The sequence below is a fragment of the Rhincodon typus genome, chromosome 4 (assembly GCF_021869965.1).
Source record: "Rhincodon typus isolate 14 chromosome 4, sRhiTyp1.1, whole genome shotgun sequence".
Taxonomy (NCBI): domain Eukaryota; kingdom Metazoa; phylum Chordata; class Chondrichthyes; order Orectolobiformes; family Rhincodontidae; genus Rhincodon; species Rhincodon typus.
Genome location: NC_063335.1, coordinates 26,296,687 through 26,313,126, shown reverse-complemented (window position 1 = coordinate 26,313,126; position 16,440 = coordinate 26,296,687). Strand labels below are relative to the sequence as shown.

At 40.2% G+C, this 16,440-nt stretch overlaps 1 protein-coding gene across 1 annotated transcript in view; it reads right to left on the bottom strand.

The window, feature by feature from the left end:
* The window catches only part of eya1 (EYA transcriptional coactivator and phosphatase 1), a 198,080-nt gene that overhangs the window by 50,692 nt on the left and 130,948 nt on the right, over positions 1-16,440 (bottom strand). Inside the window, exon 11 of the mRNA XM_048595676.1 lies at positions 11,606-11,695. Within this exon, the coding sequence (XP_048451633.1) occupies positions 11,606-11,695 (90 nt within the window). The remainder of the gene's footprint in view (positions 1-11,605; positions 11,696-16,440) is intronic.

The window sequence follows — 16,440 nt, the reverse complement described above, 5'->3', positions numbered from 1 at the left end:
TACTGAATAAATCATATAAATTGTGAAAGGTATTTCATATTTATGGGAGTAACTGCCAGTGAAAGAACTTTTCTGATATAAAGTGGCTTAGAAAATGACAGTTTGTTGCTTATAAAAACAAAATAATGCAGATACTAAAAATTCAAAATAAAAATTACTCAGCAGGTCTGGCAGCAATGGTGGAAAAATAAAGAACTGTAGAGAAACAGATTTTACATTTCAGTTTAGGAAAGCTGGTCAGCATGGATGAGTTGGACCGAAGGGTTCATTTCAGTGCTGTACATCTCTATGACCCTATTCGTTGCCTGTATTGGTTGGGAGGACGGGGTGACTGCCAGATTGATATCTCTGATATTATGTATCATTAGATTAAAGCACTATTGGAATACTGCATGCAATTCTGGTCTCCCTGCTATAGGAAGGATGTTGTGAAACTTGAAAGGGTTCAGAAAAGATTGACATGGATGTTGCCAGGGTTGGAGGGTTTGAGCTATTGCGAAAGGCTGAATAGACTGGGGTTATTTTCCCTGGAGTGTCAGAGGCTGAAGAGTGACATTATAGAAGTTTATAAAATAATGAGGGAATGGATAGGGTAAATAGAGAAAGGTCTTTTCCCCAGGGTAGGGAAGTCCAAAACTAGAGGGCATAGGTTTATGGTGAGAGGGGAAAGATTTAAAAGGGATCTAAGGGGCAACTTTTTCATGCAGAGGGTGGTGCATGTATGGAATGAGCTGCCAGAGGAAATGGTGGAGGCTGGTATAATTACAACATTTAAAAGGCACCTGGATTGGTATATGAATAGGAAGGGATTAGAGGGACGGGGGCCAAATGCTGGCAAGTGGGACTAGATTTATTTAGGATATCTGGTCGTCATGGGCGAGTGGGACCGAAGAATCTATTTCCATGCTGTATATCTCCATGACTCCAAGTGCAGCAGTGTTGTAAACATAAAAAAAGGAAACTACTTCAACGAAAACAAAAGTTTAATTGCACATGTATGCCATCAGATATACAAGCTACATTGGTGTAAGGGAGTAAGTGTAAAGTAATGCCCGTTTTTGGCAAGTATACTGGAGATTTCCTTCCACTAAACAGTATTATATTTGAGTTTAAAAGTCATCAAAGCAAAATGCAGTGCTGATTGGATGAAAATGTTTTGGATTCAGTCTATTTTCATTCACACTTTATACATTCTTCTGCTCATTCAGAAAGACTGGTTGGATCTTCTCCAGTTTAAAGGAAAGGCATCAGTGCCTCCTTTGTTCTTTCTGTGTCTGTCACCAGGCAATTAACATCCACCATCTCAGTCTTCCCGTGGAGCATGAAAGATGGTTATTGCCAACTGCAATCTATCAATCTGCATCGTGTTTGTGGAATTTTCTGAAAACTCACTTCCTTTTGTAACAGTAGAGTTTATTATTTTTAAATTTTACCTGTAATTTTACTTCTAATTCTTAAACACAGTGTGTTTTAGGAACACCAACTCCCTTAATACCAAAATGCCTCATTTGATTTGGCCTGTTTGAAACTTTTCACAATGCAGCATTTCGGTTACCTTGGATGTTTCCAGCCATTGTCACAACATTCTTCTTACGAGCTAATACCATGTGAAAAACCTAAATCTACGGTTCGCAGCTTGTCAATGGTGGCACTCATTTGGCAGAACCTGTCATCCCTGTCTGGTCTATGGTTCATGACCCCTTGCATTTAATTCACTTTCCCACTACAATTAGTCCATGTAGAACACGGGGGGTGCAGATTACCTGTAGGTTAGAACAGGATAAAAAGAACAAAAAGAATTCTTTTTAACCACTTCATTCAGTTCTACAATTTTTGGATGAACAGTAAAGAAATTAAAACAGGCTGTAAGGGGTCTTAAATAATCCATCTGGACTAAAATGAGTGAGTACATGTATCCTTTGTTATTGGGATCAAGTCACACAAAGCCATTCATTAAGAAGTAAGTACATAAAGTAGAAAACAGACCTGCCTATTTTTAAAAATTTTCACAGTACATTAAATCCCATTACCTTTAGCACTCCTGTACACTGCCATAACAAGGAGCTCTGAATTTGCGAGACTCTCCTTGTAAGGCACAGAATGTGTCTTTAAACTATCAATTAAAGGTTTTGTTGGATAATTGCATGTTAATTACATAACTGGGTTTTAATCTGGTAATTTGCACATGCACTATGGGCAACTGTGGTGTTAATACTTAAAGTGCACTGGGTTTAAGAAATTGGTGTATGTAAAATATCAGGACAATTATTTGATTATTACATTGGAGAATAAACATAAATAGACAGATTTCATTAACTGATTTGAAGTAAGCAATGTTGTGAATCTGATACACTGTGCATGACTTTTGCCTCCAGCAGGGTATTTTACCACATGGGGTAATGCTTGGCATGGCACCATTATATAGGATGCCATCACGATGAGACAGCATGAAGGAATGTAGTGGTAGTAAGGGATAGTAAAGTGTAGGAGGATAAACACCGTTCCCTGAAAGCAAGAACAAGACTCTTTCTGTGTTGCCCACTCATTGCTGGAATTGGCTATGCTTGAAATGTGCTGAGGCCAATGCTTTTTTTTGCAAATTGCATAACCACAGACGTAGAAAGGGCTTTAAACTAAATAGTGGGGACAAGGAATCAATCGTGGTAAAATGGGATATCTCAAAGAGTAATGACAAGTAGAAGAGGAAGATAGTAATGTAGGAAATGAAAGTCAGAAATTGACAGGACGGGACAGATGAGAACAAAGAATGCACTAACAATTAACACTAGATCCTGAATATATAACAAAGACAAAACTAAAGGTTCCGTCCATGAACATGTGTAGCATTCATAGCAAAGTAAACAAATGGACAGTGTATATTGAAGTGAATAAATATAACCTGATAACCATTATAGAGACATGCTGCAGGATGAGACCAATGAAACTTTTTGTTTCATTATTCAGAATGTTTGCAATCAATATATGGTACAGAATTTAATCCAAGCCAACAGTGGGCTTAATTTCCCCATTCTTTGGCAAAATGGTTTCTTTGAGTTAGATTCATGGCACCCAGTCTGCCCTGGCCCATGTCAGCAATTCTCACACAGTAACACTATAAGAGATAGGAGCACAATTAGGCCATTCGGCTCATTGAGTCTGTTCCAGCATTTGATCATGGCTGATATGTTTCTCAACCCCATTCTCCTGAGGCTGTGGAATGCAGAGAGCCCTTGGAATGCAGTGAGCCCGGTGATGTACAGTGAGCCCGGTGATGTACAGTAAGCCCAGTCTGGGTCTGGTGTGCTGCAGTGGGTCTGGCGTACTGCAGTGGGTCTGGTGTACTGCGGTGGGTCTGGCGTACTGCGGTGGGTCTGGCGTACTGCAGTGAGCCACAGTACAGGGAGAGGGAGGATACTGATCTGCACTATGCCAGCATCTTCTCTCTGAGACTGTGCACTAACAGAGCTAGCCTTCACATGCCTCTCGCCATGGTTCACTGACTACAACTCTCAATGCATCACGCCCATGCCAGCTCAACCTGCCACGTCTCTGAGCTTTCTAATCACTCACTGGGGATACCTCCTCCCTTCTGCTCATGCTGCACCTTTATTGCTTTGCCATCCTACCCAGTGTCCTTCTTTAGAAATAAAAAAAATCCGCACCCACAACCTCCCCCACCCTGCAGACCCATGTCTCCCCATCAGCCCAACTGATGCCCATGTAATTCCTGCACAGGTTGTACCTGACCTGCATGACTGACTGTGGTGGAGACCCTGGATTAGAATCAGACAAGCCCCTTGAGACTGACAGTGGTGACCCTTACCCCATCAAGGGCTGCTCCCCTTTGACTTTCATGCACGGTTGTTTGGTTAAAGCAGAAGCAGTGTATTCGCCGTGGAATCTGCTGGAACAGGGTGTCATTGTGTCATTGACTTAGCATGGTGCCATACAGCAACATGTCCAAGCTGGACACTGTGCTCATAAACAATGCAAACCCACAGACGATGGCAACCTCCAAGGAAGCACTAATCGGGAGACTGGTAAGAAATGAAGCTAAGAGCCGTAAGACACACCCTGTGGACATGCATGTGTCTCCCAAAGCCATGCGAGTCATCAGTGCCCCGAAGCTCCAAAGTGGAGCACTGAAGGGCTGATGGAGTGTGAGAGTTGGTCTGAAAGCAGGACATTGGTGAGGCCTCTTCTGGAGTACTGTGTTCAGTTCTGGTCGCCCAGTTATAGGAAGGATATTATTAATCTAGAGAGGATTCAGAAGAGATTTACCAGGATGTTGCCAGGTATGGAAGGTTTGAGTTAGAAAGAAAGGCTGGATAGGCTGGGAGCTTTTTTCACTGGGGCACTGGAGGTTGAGAGGTGACCTTATAGAAGTTTATAAAATCATGAGGGGTATATATAGGGTTAATGGTAGTTTTCTTTTCCCCAGGATGGGGTATTTCAAGACTAGTGGGCACATTTTTAAGGTAAGAGGAGAAAGATTTAACAAAGACATGGGGGGGCAATTTTTTCACACACTGGGTGGTTCGCGTGTGGAATGAACTTCCTGAGGAAGTGGTGAATGTGGGTACAATTACAACATTCAGAAGACATTTGGATAAGGACATGAATAGGAAATGTTTGGAAGGATACAAGGCAGGAGCACGCAGGTGGGACTAGTTTAGTTTGAGATTGTGTTTGGCATGGACTGATTGGACCGAAGGGTCTGTTTCTGTGCTGTATGACTCTGTGATGATGTGTAGAGGCTGATGATTGGCTGTCACCCATACACTTGGGCGAAGATTGGAAGAAGATGGCGTTAAGGGAGCACACTGGGATGTTGCGGTGAAGTCAGAGTGGGACGCAGGCTCAGCAAAGCAGGTGAAAAGCTGCTGCCACCAGTTTACTGTCTGACTTTCATGTGGGAAATTGCCACTACCCAGTTTCTCAGGGAAGGAGAGGAAAAATGGGAGATGCATAGAAATGAGGAGACTTTAGCTAATAATCGGATGCAAACGCATGGTTGTTGCTGTTCCCTGGTGTGATTCTGAACTCACTGTTTGAACTCTAATGGGGAAAATCAAGAATGTTTTCCTCCATGTCAAAAATCTGATTTTTCCAATTTTGACCTTATTCCCCAATATTCCCCCATGGTTGTTCCCCACTGCCCACTGCCCATACTGCTCAAGGGAGCAGAGTATTTTACCAGTATATACACGCTATTGGGAGAGAATAATGTAGATAAGAAGGGATTTTAATTCTTAATTAAAGAAGTTTTCAGAAACATATAATGAACTACAGTGCTTTCAAATCATTTTAACAATGTGCCAACTCACAATATGACTGTAATTGCTTCCATCAAAAATGAAAGAGGTTAAAATGTAGGACAGATGTTCAGTGAAGTACATTTAGGCTCTTATAGTCTGGTATTTTAGATCAATTTTGCTTCATTTGTGAAAGAGGGTGCACTGCTGGATTTTGTAAAAGGAATACATCAGGAATGATTTAAATAAAAAGTGCAGCTGATTAAGTTTGATAAGCAAAACTAGTATCAACTGAAATCTTTTAGATTCTTCCTTCCTCTAAAGCAAACAGATCCAGATTTATATACCAGAGAAATTTCATGAAAGCTTTCTGCAAAAGCGTTTAACCTGATACTCTTTGTTGAATCGGACTGATTAACCTTTTTGAGATTGCACATCTTGAAAGAACAGTGTCTTTAGGCCAAACTGAAGTGTTTCATGTCCTATGTATGATGAGGATAGCATCCTGTGTTAGCAATGGGATGAAGGTACATTTCATCCTTAACACCAACCAATCAAGATGACAGCGGAGTAGGATGCTCCAACTGGAACTCTTCTGTGTTTCTCATTTCCTGCTCTTTTTCTCCCCCTTTTTTCTCTTTTTCTCCCCCTTTTTGGTGTTCTCCTGCTCATGGTGTTCACTGCCCCCGCCATGGCATGTTTCGGCCTGGTCTCTCGGTGATATGTTAGCCGATCTCTCGGCGGCTCATGGTGGTGTCTTGGCTTGGCGCGCGAGTGCATCCCGCCCGGGTATGTTCTCGAGGCACTGGGGGAGATCAGTGAGGTGGCGGTTTCAGCAGCAGCGATGGTTGCTATGGCAGCGTTGTCAAGAAAAGACAGCTGAGGTCTCGGGGAGAGTGAGATAAGCGGAGGACTCTTCAAAGATTGTTGAACTTTGAAATTAGTCATTTATTTCCTTAGTTTAAACTACAAAATAATGTTAACTATTACTTTATTTCTTTACTTTTCTGCTGTCGTATGAGGTAATGCTTAACTGTTTAATTCTGTTTTTATTATTACTTTGTACCTAGATGCTGTGTGTGGTGACATTATACACTTTTGTACTTCTGTACTTGAGTATACATGACAATAAAATCTAAATCTAAATCTAAACCACTTTGTTGAGTACTTTGTGCTCAAATACCAGACAAGGTTTTCACAGGTATTTATCAAAATCTGACAAACAACACTCAAAAACTCCTCCTTTCTGGCATTCACTGTAATAATCAAGCATGTTAATTTTTATAAGCGCTCAGATTAAGTGCTCACAGTATGATACAGACAAAACTCACAGAGAAACCCTAGATTCCAAGAAATTGTACCTACTGATATAAGAGGCATGGAAATAGCAGTAAAAGAGTATGGCACGAAGATTGACAGATACTTTCAAAATCATATCCCATGGGCCTGAAGGCATAATGTTCGCACAGGAGGATGTAACTGTGGAATCTGCACACTACTGATAAATGGTTATGGGTGTGAAAGTACAACATTTAAGTAGAACACGGAAACAGACCTTTCGGTCCAACACATCCATGCCGACCAGATACCCTAATTTAATCTAGTCCCATTTGGCAGCATTTGGCCCAGATCTTTGTAAATGCTTTCAATCGATAGACCCATCCAGATGCCTTTTAAATGTTGTACTTGTACCAGTCTCCACCACTTCCTCATGCAGCTCATTCTATACACGCACCACCCTATGCATGAAAAAGTTTCCACTTAGGTCCCTTTTAAATCTTTCTGCTCTCGCTTTAAACTTATGCCCTCAAGTTTTGGACTCCCCTACCCCAGGAAAAAGACCTTGCCTATTTACCCTATCTACGCCCCTCATGATTTTATAAACCTCTATAAGGCCACTCTTCAGCCTCCAACGCTCCAGGGAAAATAGCCTCAGCCTATTCAGCCTATCCCTATAGCTCAAACCCTCCAACCCTAGCAACATCCTCTTAAATCTTTTCTAAACTCTTTCAAGATTTACAACATACTTCCTATATCAGGGAGACCAGAATTGCACACAATATTCCAGTAGTAGCCTAACCAATATCCTGTAGGGCTGCAACATGACCTCTGACCTCCTATACTCAATGCACTGACCAATAAAGGCAAGCATACCAAATGCCTTCTCACTACCCTGTCTACCTGCAACTCCACTTTCAAGGAACTATGAACCTGCACTCCAAGGTCTCTTTGTTCAAATAACTGCAGATGCTGGAATCTGTACTGAAAACAACAAATGCTGGAGATCACAGTGGGTCAGACAGCATCCATGGAGAGAGAGCAAGCTAACATTTTGAGTCGAGATGACTCTTCATCACAGCCGAAACTCTCTCCATGGATACTGTCTGACCTGCTGTGATCTCCAGCTTTGTTGTTTTCAGTACAATATTTAAGTGTCCAATCTTCATCAGTATTTGGTCTTTCAAAATAAACTGAAATGATTTCAATTACTAGTCACTGCTTTAACAAAATAATTTTCTGACAAATACGAGTAATGTTTGTTATTCCCATTATCATTTACCAGCATATGGAAAATTAGTGAAGACTTTTACATACTTTAAAATGAATAGAAACTTCTGAAATTAGAATTAGTTTCAGCCGAGCGTCAAATAAATTTGAAACATAGATTGGTGTTTAAAATAATAGATGGATAAATAGCATCATCAAACAAAAGGATAGTTGATGCATGTAATTCCATGTACTTTAGTTATGTTCTTAATAGGAAAAATCACAAGAGTGGAGATCTTTTTCTCATAAGTGATGGGAAACATGGAGACAGAGCCAGGATTAGTCTTATTCCGTCTGAGTAATCAAAACATTAGCTGAGTTTCTGGATTAATAATCTAGTGATAATACCACTAATACCATTGCCTCCCCAGACATAGGAAACTATTCAGGTTCACAGTGGAATAGTCAAATCTGGTGGTTAACAAAAACATGCATGAATAAAGGTTTCAGCAACAGGGCTGTGGCAGGGACGGAGTTGGGCAGTCTTTCAAGCAAGAAAGTTGAAGAGAAAGGTGACTGGAATGAATATTAAAAACTGAGAATGAAAGTGGCAGGCAATGCAATTTCTGACAAACAAAACTGCAAGGCTTTCTCCTTTTAAAACTAGTACATGCTGGTGTCCCCAGCATCGATGTCCTGATGGTCACCACTGACAAGAAATAGAATTGGAGCAGGCATGTCAGCAGGGTGGCTAAAAGCAGAGCCTGAGTATCGGAGGATAATTAACTCATCTCCTGGTACCCGAAAGGCCATCCAGAATTTACATGGCTTATTTACACGGCTTATTTACACAGCCACCATATGGAAGATTTACCTAACAAAATCTTACTGAATGTCTGAAAAGAATGACACCCTTTGTGAACAGAACATCTGTAATTTGACACGTTTAGATTATGGAATATCAACTATTCCCCAACTCTAGGTGTCTCAGTTAGACTTTCTAATCTGTTAGCTAACATAAGTCATAAGTATCTGTGTGCTCAGGAACCAACCTCTCACTTTTAGAATATTGCTGTCATCATCACTTTGCCAATAAGTCTACAATTGGCTCTTGTGTTTCATCCAAATATCATCCCTAATCACTCTTTCTTTCTGAGGTCCATGGAAGTGTCATTGTCTCATACCATCTATGGTAATGACTCTTTTTATTAAGGCTTCTCACTTGTGCACAGCAACAACATCTTTAATTTCTGACCCAAGATCTACCTGACTTCTTACACCTGTAATCCCTTCTAGCCTCATATTCCCTCTGCCTCACTATGTCCTGTAACTCTTCCTTCACCGGTAGCACCCATGGAACCATTTGGTCCCTTGAAATCAATATTGTCTTCATACGCGAGTTCAGAAACAAATTTTTGTACCAGTACATTTCCGGAAGCTGTAGTTGTGCTGGAGAGAGAGAATTACGCATGCCTTGCTGTGTCTAAGCACCCTAAGATCTGTATGTCCTTGGTTGTTATGATCTGCCTGTACTGCTCACAAAACAAAGCTTTTCACTGCAGTTAAGTACACGTGACTACAATAAATCAAATCTAATCAAATCAAATTAAGTTTTCAGCGAAAAATCTGTAAGTCATAAACACTCCAGAATGGTTACTCTGCACCAAAAAGAAAAACATACCTAAGATGATGAAATATAATTTTTCAACCACTGTCTTTGCTCTGTTCCCATTCCTGCTCTCTCTCTCTCTCTCTTCCTTGTTTGTTTCTAGTCAACTTCCTCTCACAATTCAAAAATATATTATGCTCTTTTCTTACATTTTTCTTCCGTCTTCTAACCATTTTGGAGATGGGAACTTCTGCTTAGTTGAAAACTGTCCAGCTTTGAAGCCCAAAAACTGCCAGTAGTTTTCAAAATTGATATAAATGATCATCACAACTGGTTTGAAACATCAAGCCGGAAAACACAGAATGAGTAATCTGGTTTGTGTCAATGACAGTCCAATCATGCCAGGAAAGTAACATACTTACAGTATTCTGAGGATTAATATTGCAAACTAATGAAGATTTCTATTTACACAATGTATTACATGTCTCCCAGAAATGGCTCTAAATGCTCTACAGACAATGCATGACAGGTTGGCTCAATACCACTTCCTTTGCTTGAGGGTTTAAGACCTATTGCAGCACTGTTGACACATCCTAAGCTGATACAGTAGCACAATACTGAGGGCTATGACATTGCTGGAGGTGCTGGATTTGAGTAAGGTATTAATACAAGTCTTACCTACTTGTTCAAAAAGGACTATTTAAGTAAGAAATACATTCTTTGTTGAAGTATTACACCCCCAAACAAAAATAATTAATAAAACATAATTAACTCTACAGCCTTCTGGACTCAATACTGAGTTCAATACTTATGGGTCTCATGCACCTTCTCCCCTGTTCTTACTCTAGCCCCCATCCACCTGACCTTGTTATCACATGATCTGCTATTACACACAACCCATTGTTAGCCACTAATTGTCCCCATTAGTAGCTATCCATTCTCCTCGCATGATCGTTATCTGCTCTTTTATCTGTCCAACTGTTCCTCTCTCTCTTTGGGCTCTATATCCACCTATCGTTTACTCTTTACCCCCTCCCTCCACCCTATCTTCTACATCAAAAAGTACGCTTTAACTTGTTTAATATGCATAATCTGCACAAAAACAACTTTTTCCTATCGGCGATTTCTGATGAAGGGTCTAGGCCCGAAACGTCAGCCTTCCTGCTTCTATGATGCTGCTTGGCCTGCTGTGTTCATCCAGGTTTACACCTTGTTATCTCTTTTTTCTATTGGCCATCAGTTCTGAGGAATGGTCACTGGACCCGAAATGTTGAACTCTGACTTCTCTCCACAGTTGCTCCCAGACCTGTTAAGTTTTTCTGGCAATTTCTGTTACTGCCACTGTGGCATCTTATTTTGTGCAAGATAGTACCTTTGCACATTGACATATCAATAGTGCCCGCTCTTTAAAATGCTATAAAGGACTCACAACTTGGCATTTTAAAACAAAATTACTGACAGCAATAAGCAAGAAAACAAAAGCATCGTTTTGTAGTTTGGCTGGCTGTAGTTGGCCACTCCTGTCCCTATGCAAATTTCACCCAATGTCTCAACAGTTCCATTCTAATGACAAGAAGGCCAGCTTCAGGGATGGATCAACAAGTCCCCAAGTAATTAAAAAAAATCAGAAAAATATTTGAAGAATGAGATACATAACACTCGCTTTAATAATTATGAGCTCTAACCTTGTAAAATTCTCACAATTTGCAACCTATTATAACATCTCACCATTAAATATCAGAATATTTTATCCAAGGTATCAAATTTTTAACATAGGTGTTTAACACAGATTTTTAAACCTGCTAACACAAATACTCAAATGCTCAAAGAACTTAATTGTTTGGATATTCAAAATCAACATGCCTATTACTAAGGTGATGAGTAACATCATATTTTTGTTGGAAGGCCAACTGAGAACTGAATTCTAGCCATCACATTGTTATTGATTTATGTACTAATATAAAGACTACTCAAAAAACCTACCACAGTGTAACTTCAATACATAAAACAAACTGTCTCAATTTCCTGCCCCAATGCAGGATACTTTCCATGGATAGGAAATATTTTCAGGGATATTCTTGAGTTAAATCAGTAACTAAACTGAAGATTGAACAACGGCAGCTTTATTATTGAGTTCATTCATCTTTCCACTAATCAACTGTCCATCAATGATAAAAATTCTTCAATGAGATGATTTGAACACAGGTAAAGTTTAACAATAAAGGCTAGCTGTAAAAATAAAATCACCACTTACTTCTAAATCATTAAAAAACAGATGTGTATCTGCCAGGTTGAAGATCATCTCTTCCATTCGCAGCCCAAGTGACACTGATGTAGGTGGATCCTGTAAATAAAGGTTCAAATAAGAAAACAGGACTTGTAGGCTAATGCAAGGATACCCTAACTTACTATTCTTATTGATCACTTAAGTGCACGATAGCGATTGACAAGGGCCTTATTTAAAATTTAAATTGAAATCTCAAGCTTTTAATACTGACACATCTTGGTGTCTGCTTTGGGATTTCACAACAAATGCCAGGGAGTTGTCTTTTGAGGTCTCCACTCTTAAAATTCAAACAACAAACACGCCGGAATAGCAGAGTTGTCTTAACTTTACTGGCTGAGTTGCTAGTCATTGAGATCATGTTCAGCCATAGTTTGGAGATCTGTAGATTAATGAACTAGAGACAAAGTTAATACTCAGTACGCATACTTGAAAGAGACAAGTTTTGGATTGATTCAGTTTGCAGGAAGCATTTAACAATTGTTGGCATTTTCTAAACATAGCTGAGGCTTTCCTTGTTAAAATGTTCAGTACTACTGATAATTTTAGCCTAGGTGTAATGTGCACTGAAAGTTCTTGTGGTTTAAATTTAAAATGGCTATCATTTTGTAATAAAATTAAAGGCAGATGGTAATACTGTGCAATAAAGTATGCTTTGCCTTGTTTAATATGTGAAATTTAAAATACGGCAGTATCTGAAGCAAGCTATGAAGAGAGCCATTAATAATAATTGGATTTGCTATCGAAGATTTGAGTAAGAAGTTAAAAGGAATGTTTATTGGAAAGTTTTAGCAGGCAGTGATATTCAGTTCTGTAATATTAAAATGGACAACATATATACAGGGCAGCATAGTGGTTAGCACTGCTGCCTCACAGCTCCAGGGACCTGGGTTCAATCCCAGCCTTTGGCAAATGTCCAAATCTGTGCAGGTTAGGTAGATTGGCCATGGGAAATACAGGGTTACAGGAATGAGATAGGGGTATGAGCCCAGATGGGATGCTGTTCAGAGAGTCGGTGCGGACTTGCTGGGCCGAATGGCCTGTTTCTACACTGTAGAGATTCTATATGCAAAAACATAGCAGAATTTAATATAATAATCACGTTAGGGTCAAATAATTTTTGCCACAAATTCACAGCACATTGTATGTTGAGAATCCCACTTAACTAAAGTAACATGAATAAATTTTATTGCTTGGTTAATCAGAAACCAGTTTTTTTTTCAATCACACCATTGTTATCTATGACTCCTGCCTTGCCAAACAACTTTTCTTTCTGCTTCTGGCATTCATAAATGTTGCATGACCTTTCAACAATGAAAATATTGGACAAATTCTGTGTAATAAAGAAAGTTTAAACTCTAAATTACTTCATCCAACAAAAAAGGCTCATCAGTGTAGTTCTCTTGAGAATTTTTAGTTTAGCTAGTTCAGCTGCATTTTTAACTTGCACTGATAATGAGAACAGGGAAATGCTGGTGGTTAAAATCGCAGCCATGTGGTACTTTCTGGGATCACGCTGCATGTGTAACCCACGCCATTTCTGCAGAAGTGTTTCACTGTGAGGCCCTCAGCCCCAGGTAGATAGACAGAAAACAGAAGCCGATGGGCCAAATGGCCTGCTTCCACACTATGGATTCCATAAAAAAAAAACCCAGGCAAGGGGGGAAGCAGTCAAGGAGAGTCCATCTACAAAAACATAAAAGGTGGCACGGTGGCTTAGTGGTTAGCACTGCTGCCTCACAGTGCCAGGGGTTCGATTCCACTCTTGGGCAACTGTGTAGAGTTTGCACATTCGCCTCGTGTCTGCATGGGGTTCTGCCGGGTGCTCTGGTTTCCTGCACAGTCCATAGGTGTGCAGTTTGGGTGGATTGGCCATGCTAAATTGCCCCTTGTGTCCAGGGATGTGTAGAATGGGTGGATTAGCCATGGAAAATGCAGGGATAGGGTGGGGGGAGGGGGGTGAGTCTGGGTGGGATGCTCTTTGGAGGAGCTGTTTGGAATTGATGGGCCAAATGGCCTGTGTCCATGCTGTAGGGATTCTATGGTAGATGGCAGCTTTTTCCTTCCCTTCTCCACTAGATTATCTGAAAGTGGCTACCAGGTTCTTGGGTGCAATCAATGACACTCTGACTGTGGGGCAATTGTAAACCCCAGAGCTTTATTATGCCCTATAAAACACTGACCCAGTTATTCTTTAGTATAATTGGCACACTGACTTATGCAGCTTGTTGAAGCCGAGAAGGTGCAGAAAGCAAAGTTGAGGGTGTCAATGACCTTGACTCCAGTAAGCGATGTTGTAATATGTCTGGCAGTTGACACAAGCCTCTCTACAGAAGCTTCAGTTCTTGATGCTCTGCCACTTTCAGAAATGCAGGCATGGATCTACAGGTTCTGGCAATGTAAACATTCCTGTGAACACTCATCAATGGTTTGTACTCACTGGCTTGACGTACTCGTTTAAATTTCTGTGAGCCTCTCATAATTTTACACTCCCTACTTGAGCATGCAGCAACTCAACACCATGCCTCACCCTGGCAGTATACGGCAATCATTTAAATACTAGGCAGCACAATGTTTGCATGCTGCCTGCATCAGAAGCAATGGGGGCAGGTGATCAAGCATCATAGTTGTCCAGTTCGTATTCAAGTCTGATCAAATTTTGTGGTCTTTCGGTGATAAAATAGTTAAAAAATCGCTGAGATTGGATTTGAATTCAGAACTTGATGTTCACTGAATTCATTAACTGTGTCTGGGGGTAACATTTCCGCAGCAATGAGAAAATGTCCAGCTTACAGTTCAAAAGCTTTGTTTGATGTTTTCAATTGCTATATATTTCACTGAGGCTGCGAAGAAATTAATTTGGGTTTAATCTGCAGCTCAGACTTTTTAAAAAGTTGATTGGGACTCTGAAAGCTATAATTATTTCGTGGCTTGGTGACAAATTTGTTGTGCATCCATTGAGACCAAAGTGATGGAAAAATTGTGCTCAATTAAACTTTCATTTTCTGTTAAATCAACTAATTGGATGTTAATTATTCCAAGTTGTAATAACACACTCGAGGAGAAAGCTTACAATGCATACATGTTTATAAGGATTTGCGGTTCAATGAGACTATCTTAAAAGGTGTGGTTGAACTGTGAACAAACCTTTGAGGGGTGTAATGATCAGGTAAAAGAGGAGAAATGACAGCTTGCTTTAGAATCATAAACAGAGCTGTGTTCCAGAGGGTGCATTGAAAACATAGGCTGCTTGCTATTTTTAATTTCACTTCACTGAATAACACAGTACAAAAATGTTGAAGAACAGGAATTATTAGTCAGTCCAGTCTTATAATGAATACCGATTTTAGTTTTACCAGGACAATAAAAAGAAAAGGATTATTTCCACCTACATTCTGTGTAACAACGCTTATAATCAGTACAAAAAAAAAACTACAGGGAGCTGCTACTATTATAAGAAATTTTACCTTTAAACACGTACTTTTATAAACATAGGCATGTTGGAAAATATATATAGATATTCTACCAACTGTGAGGTTCCTTTATCGAGTGGTTAAATTCAGCACCACTTAGTACAGGAAATTTTTGGATGCACCCATGCAAGAAAATGTCAGGCTCAGGCTGCTCTTTAGTTTATGCACTTGCCTTTAGTCATCAGTGCTATCTACAGAATGTCAGCTCTTTTCCCAGCTTCCAAAATCCAATCAGCATGCAGCTGGTTTGAACTATCAGGTTTATGTTTAAGAATTACTGATGCCAGTTGAGATAACTGATGAGCACAACAGGGGAACCTTATCTAACATAGATTTCTTGCTCCACAGCCAAGAGCAGATATTGCTCAAAGGCGAATTTTACGAGGTAACATGGCTAACCAACATTCCCCATGAAAATGCCAGCAGTCTCAACCCATGACGGAACAACATGTAGGAACATTGTAAAAAGGGCTATTGACAGACTCTTCAGTCCAACCAATCTACGCCGAACATAATCAAAAACTAAGCTAGTCCCTCCTTGCCTGCTCCTGGCCCATATTCCTCCCAACCTTTTCTAATCATGCACTTATCTAAGTGTCTTTTAAAAGTTGTAACTGTGTCCGCATCTACCACTTCCTCAGAAACTTCAATCCACTCGTGAACTTCTGTGTAAAAAATTTGCTCACTTAATCAATCCATTCCCTGTGCAGACTCTATTGTACCTTCCTCACATTTTACTTTCCTACCTAGCACTGCATCATCAGTAAACACAGACACGCTAGAGTCAGTCTCTTCGTTGTGTTATTAATATGGCTGTTGCTTACAGAGAGTCAGCATTGATCTTTGCGGTATCTAACTACTAAGGGGGTAGATTTAAAGGATATGTGAGAGGTACTTTTTTTACACAGAGCGTGGTAAGTGCCTGGAATGTGCTGCCAGAGGAGATGATGGAAGTGGATACAATAGCAACGGTTAAGAGGCATCTTGACAGATGTATGAATAGGCAGGGAATAGAAGGATACAGACCATGTACAGACAAAAAGTTTTTAGTTTAGAAGGACATCACATGCCAGTATAGTCTTGGTCAGCTGAAGGGCCTGTTCCTGTGCTGTTCTTTGACCTCTTTGCGCTAAATAACCTGCCAACCTGAAAACGGCCTTTTTATGCTGAATCTATTATTAACAAGGTTATAGTTCGACTCCGGCCTCAAGCAACTGTCTGTATAGAGTTTGCATGTTCTCCCCGTGTCTGCGTGGGTTTCCTCCGAGTGCTCTGGTTTCCTCCCACAGTCCAAAGATGTGCCGTTTAGGTGGATTGGCCATGCTAAATTAC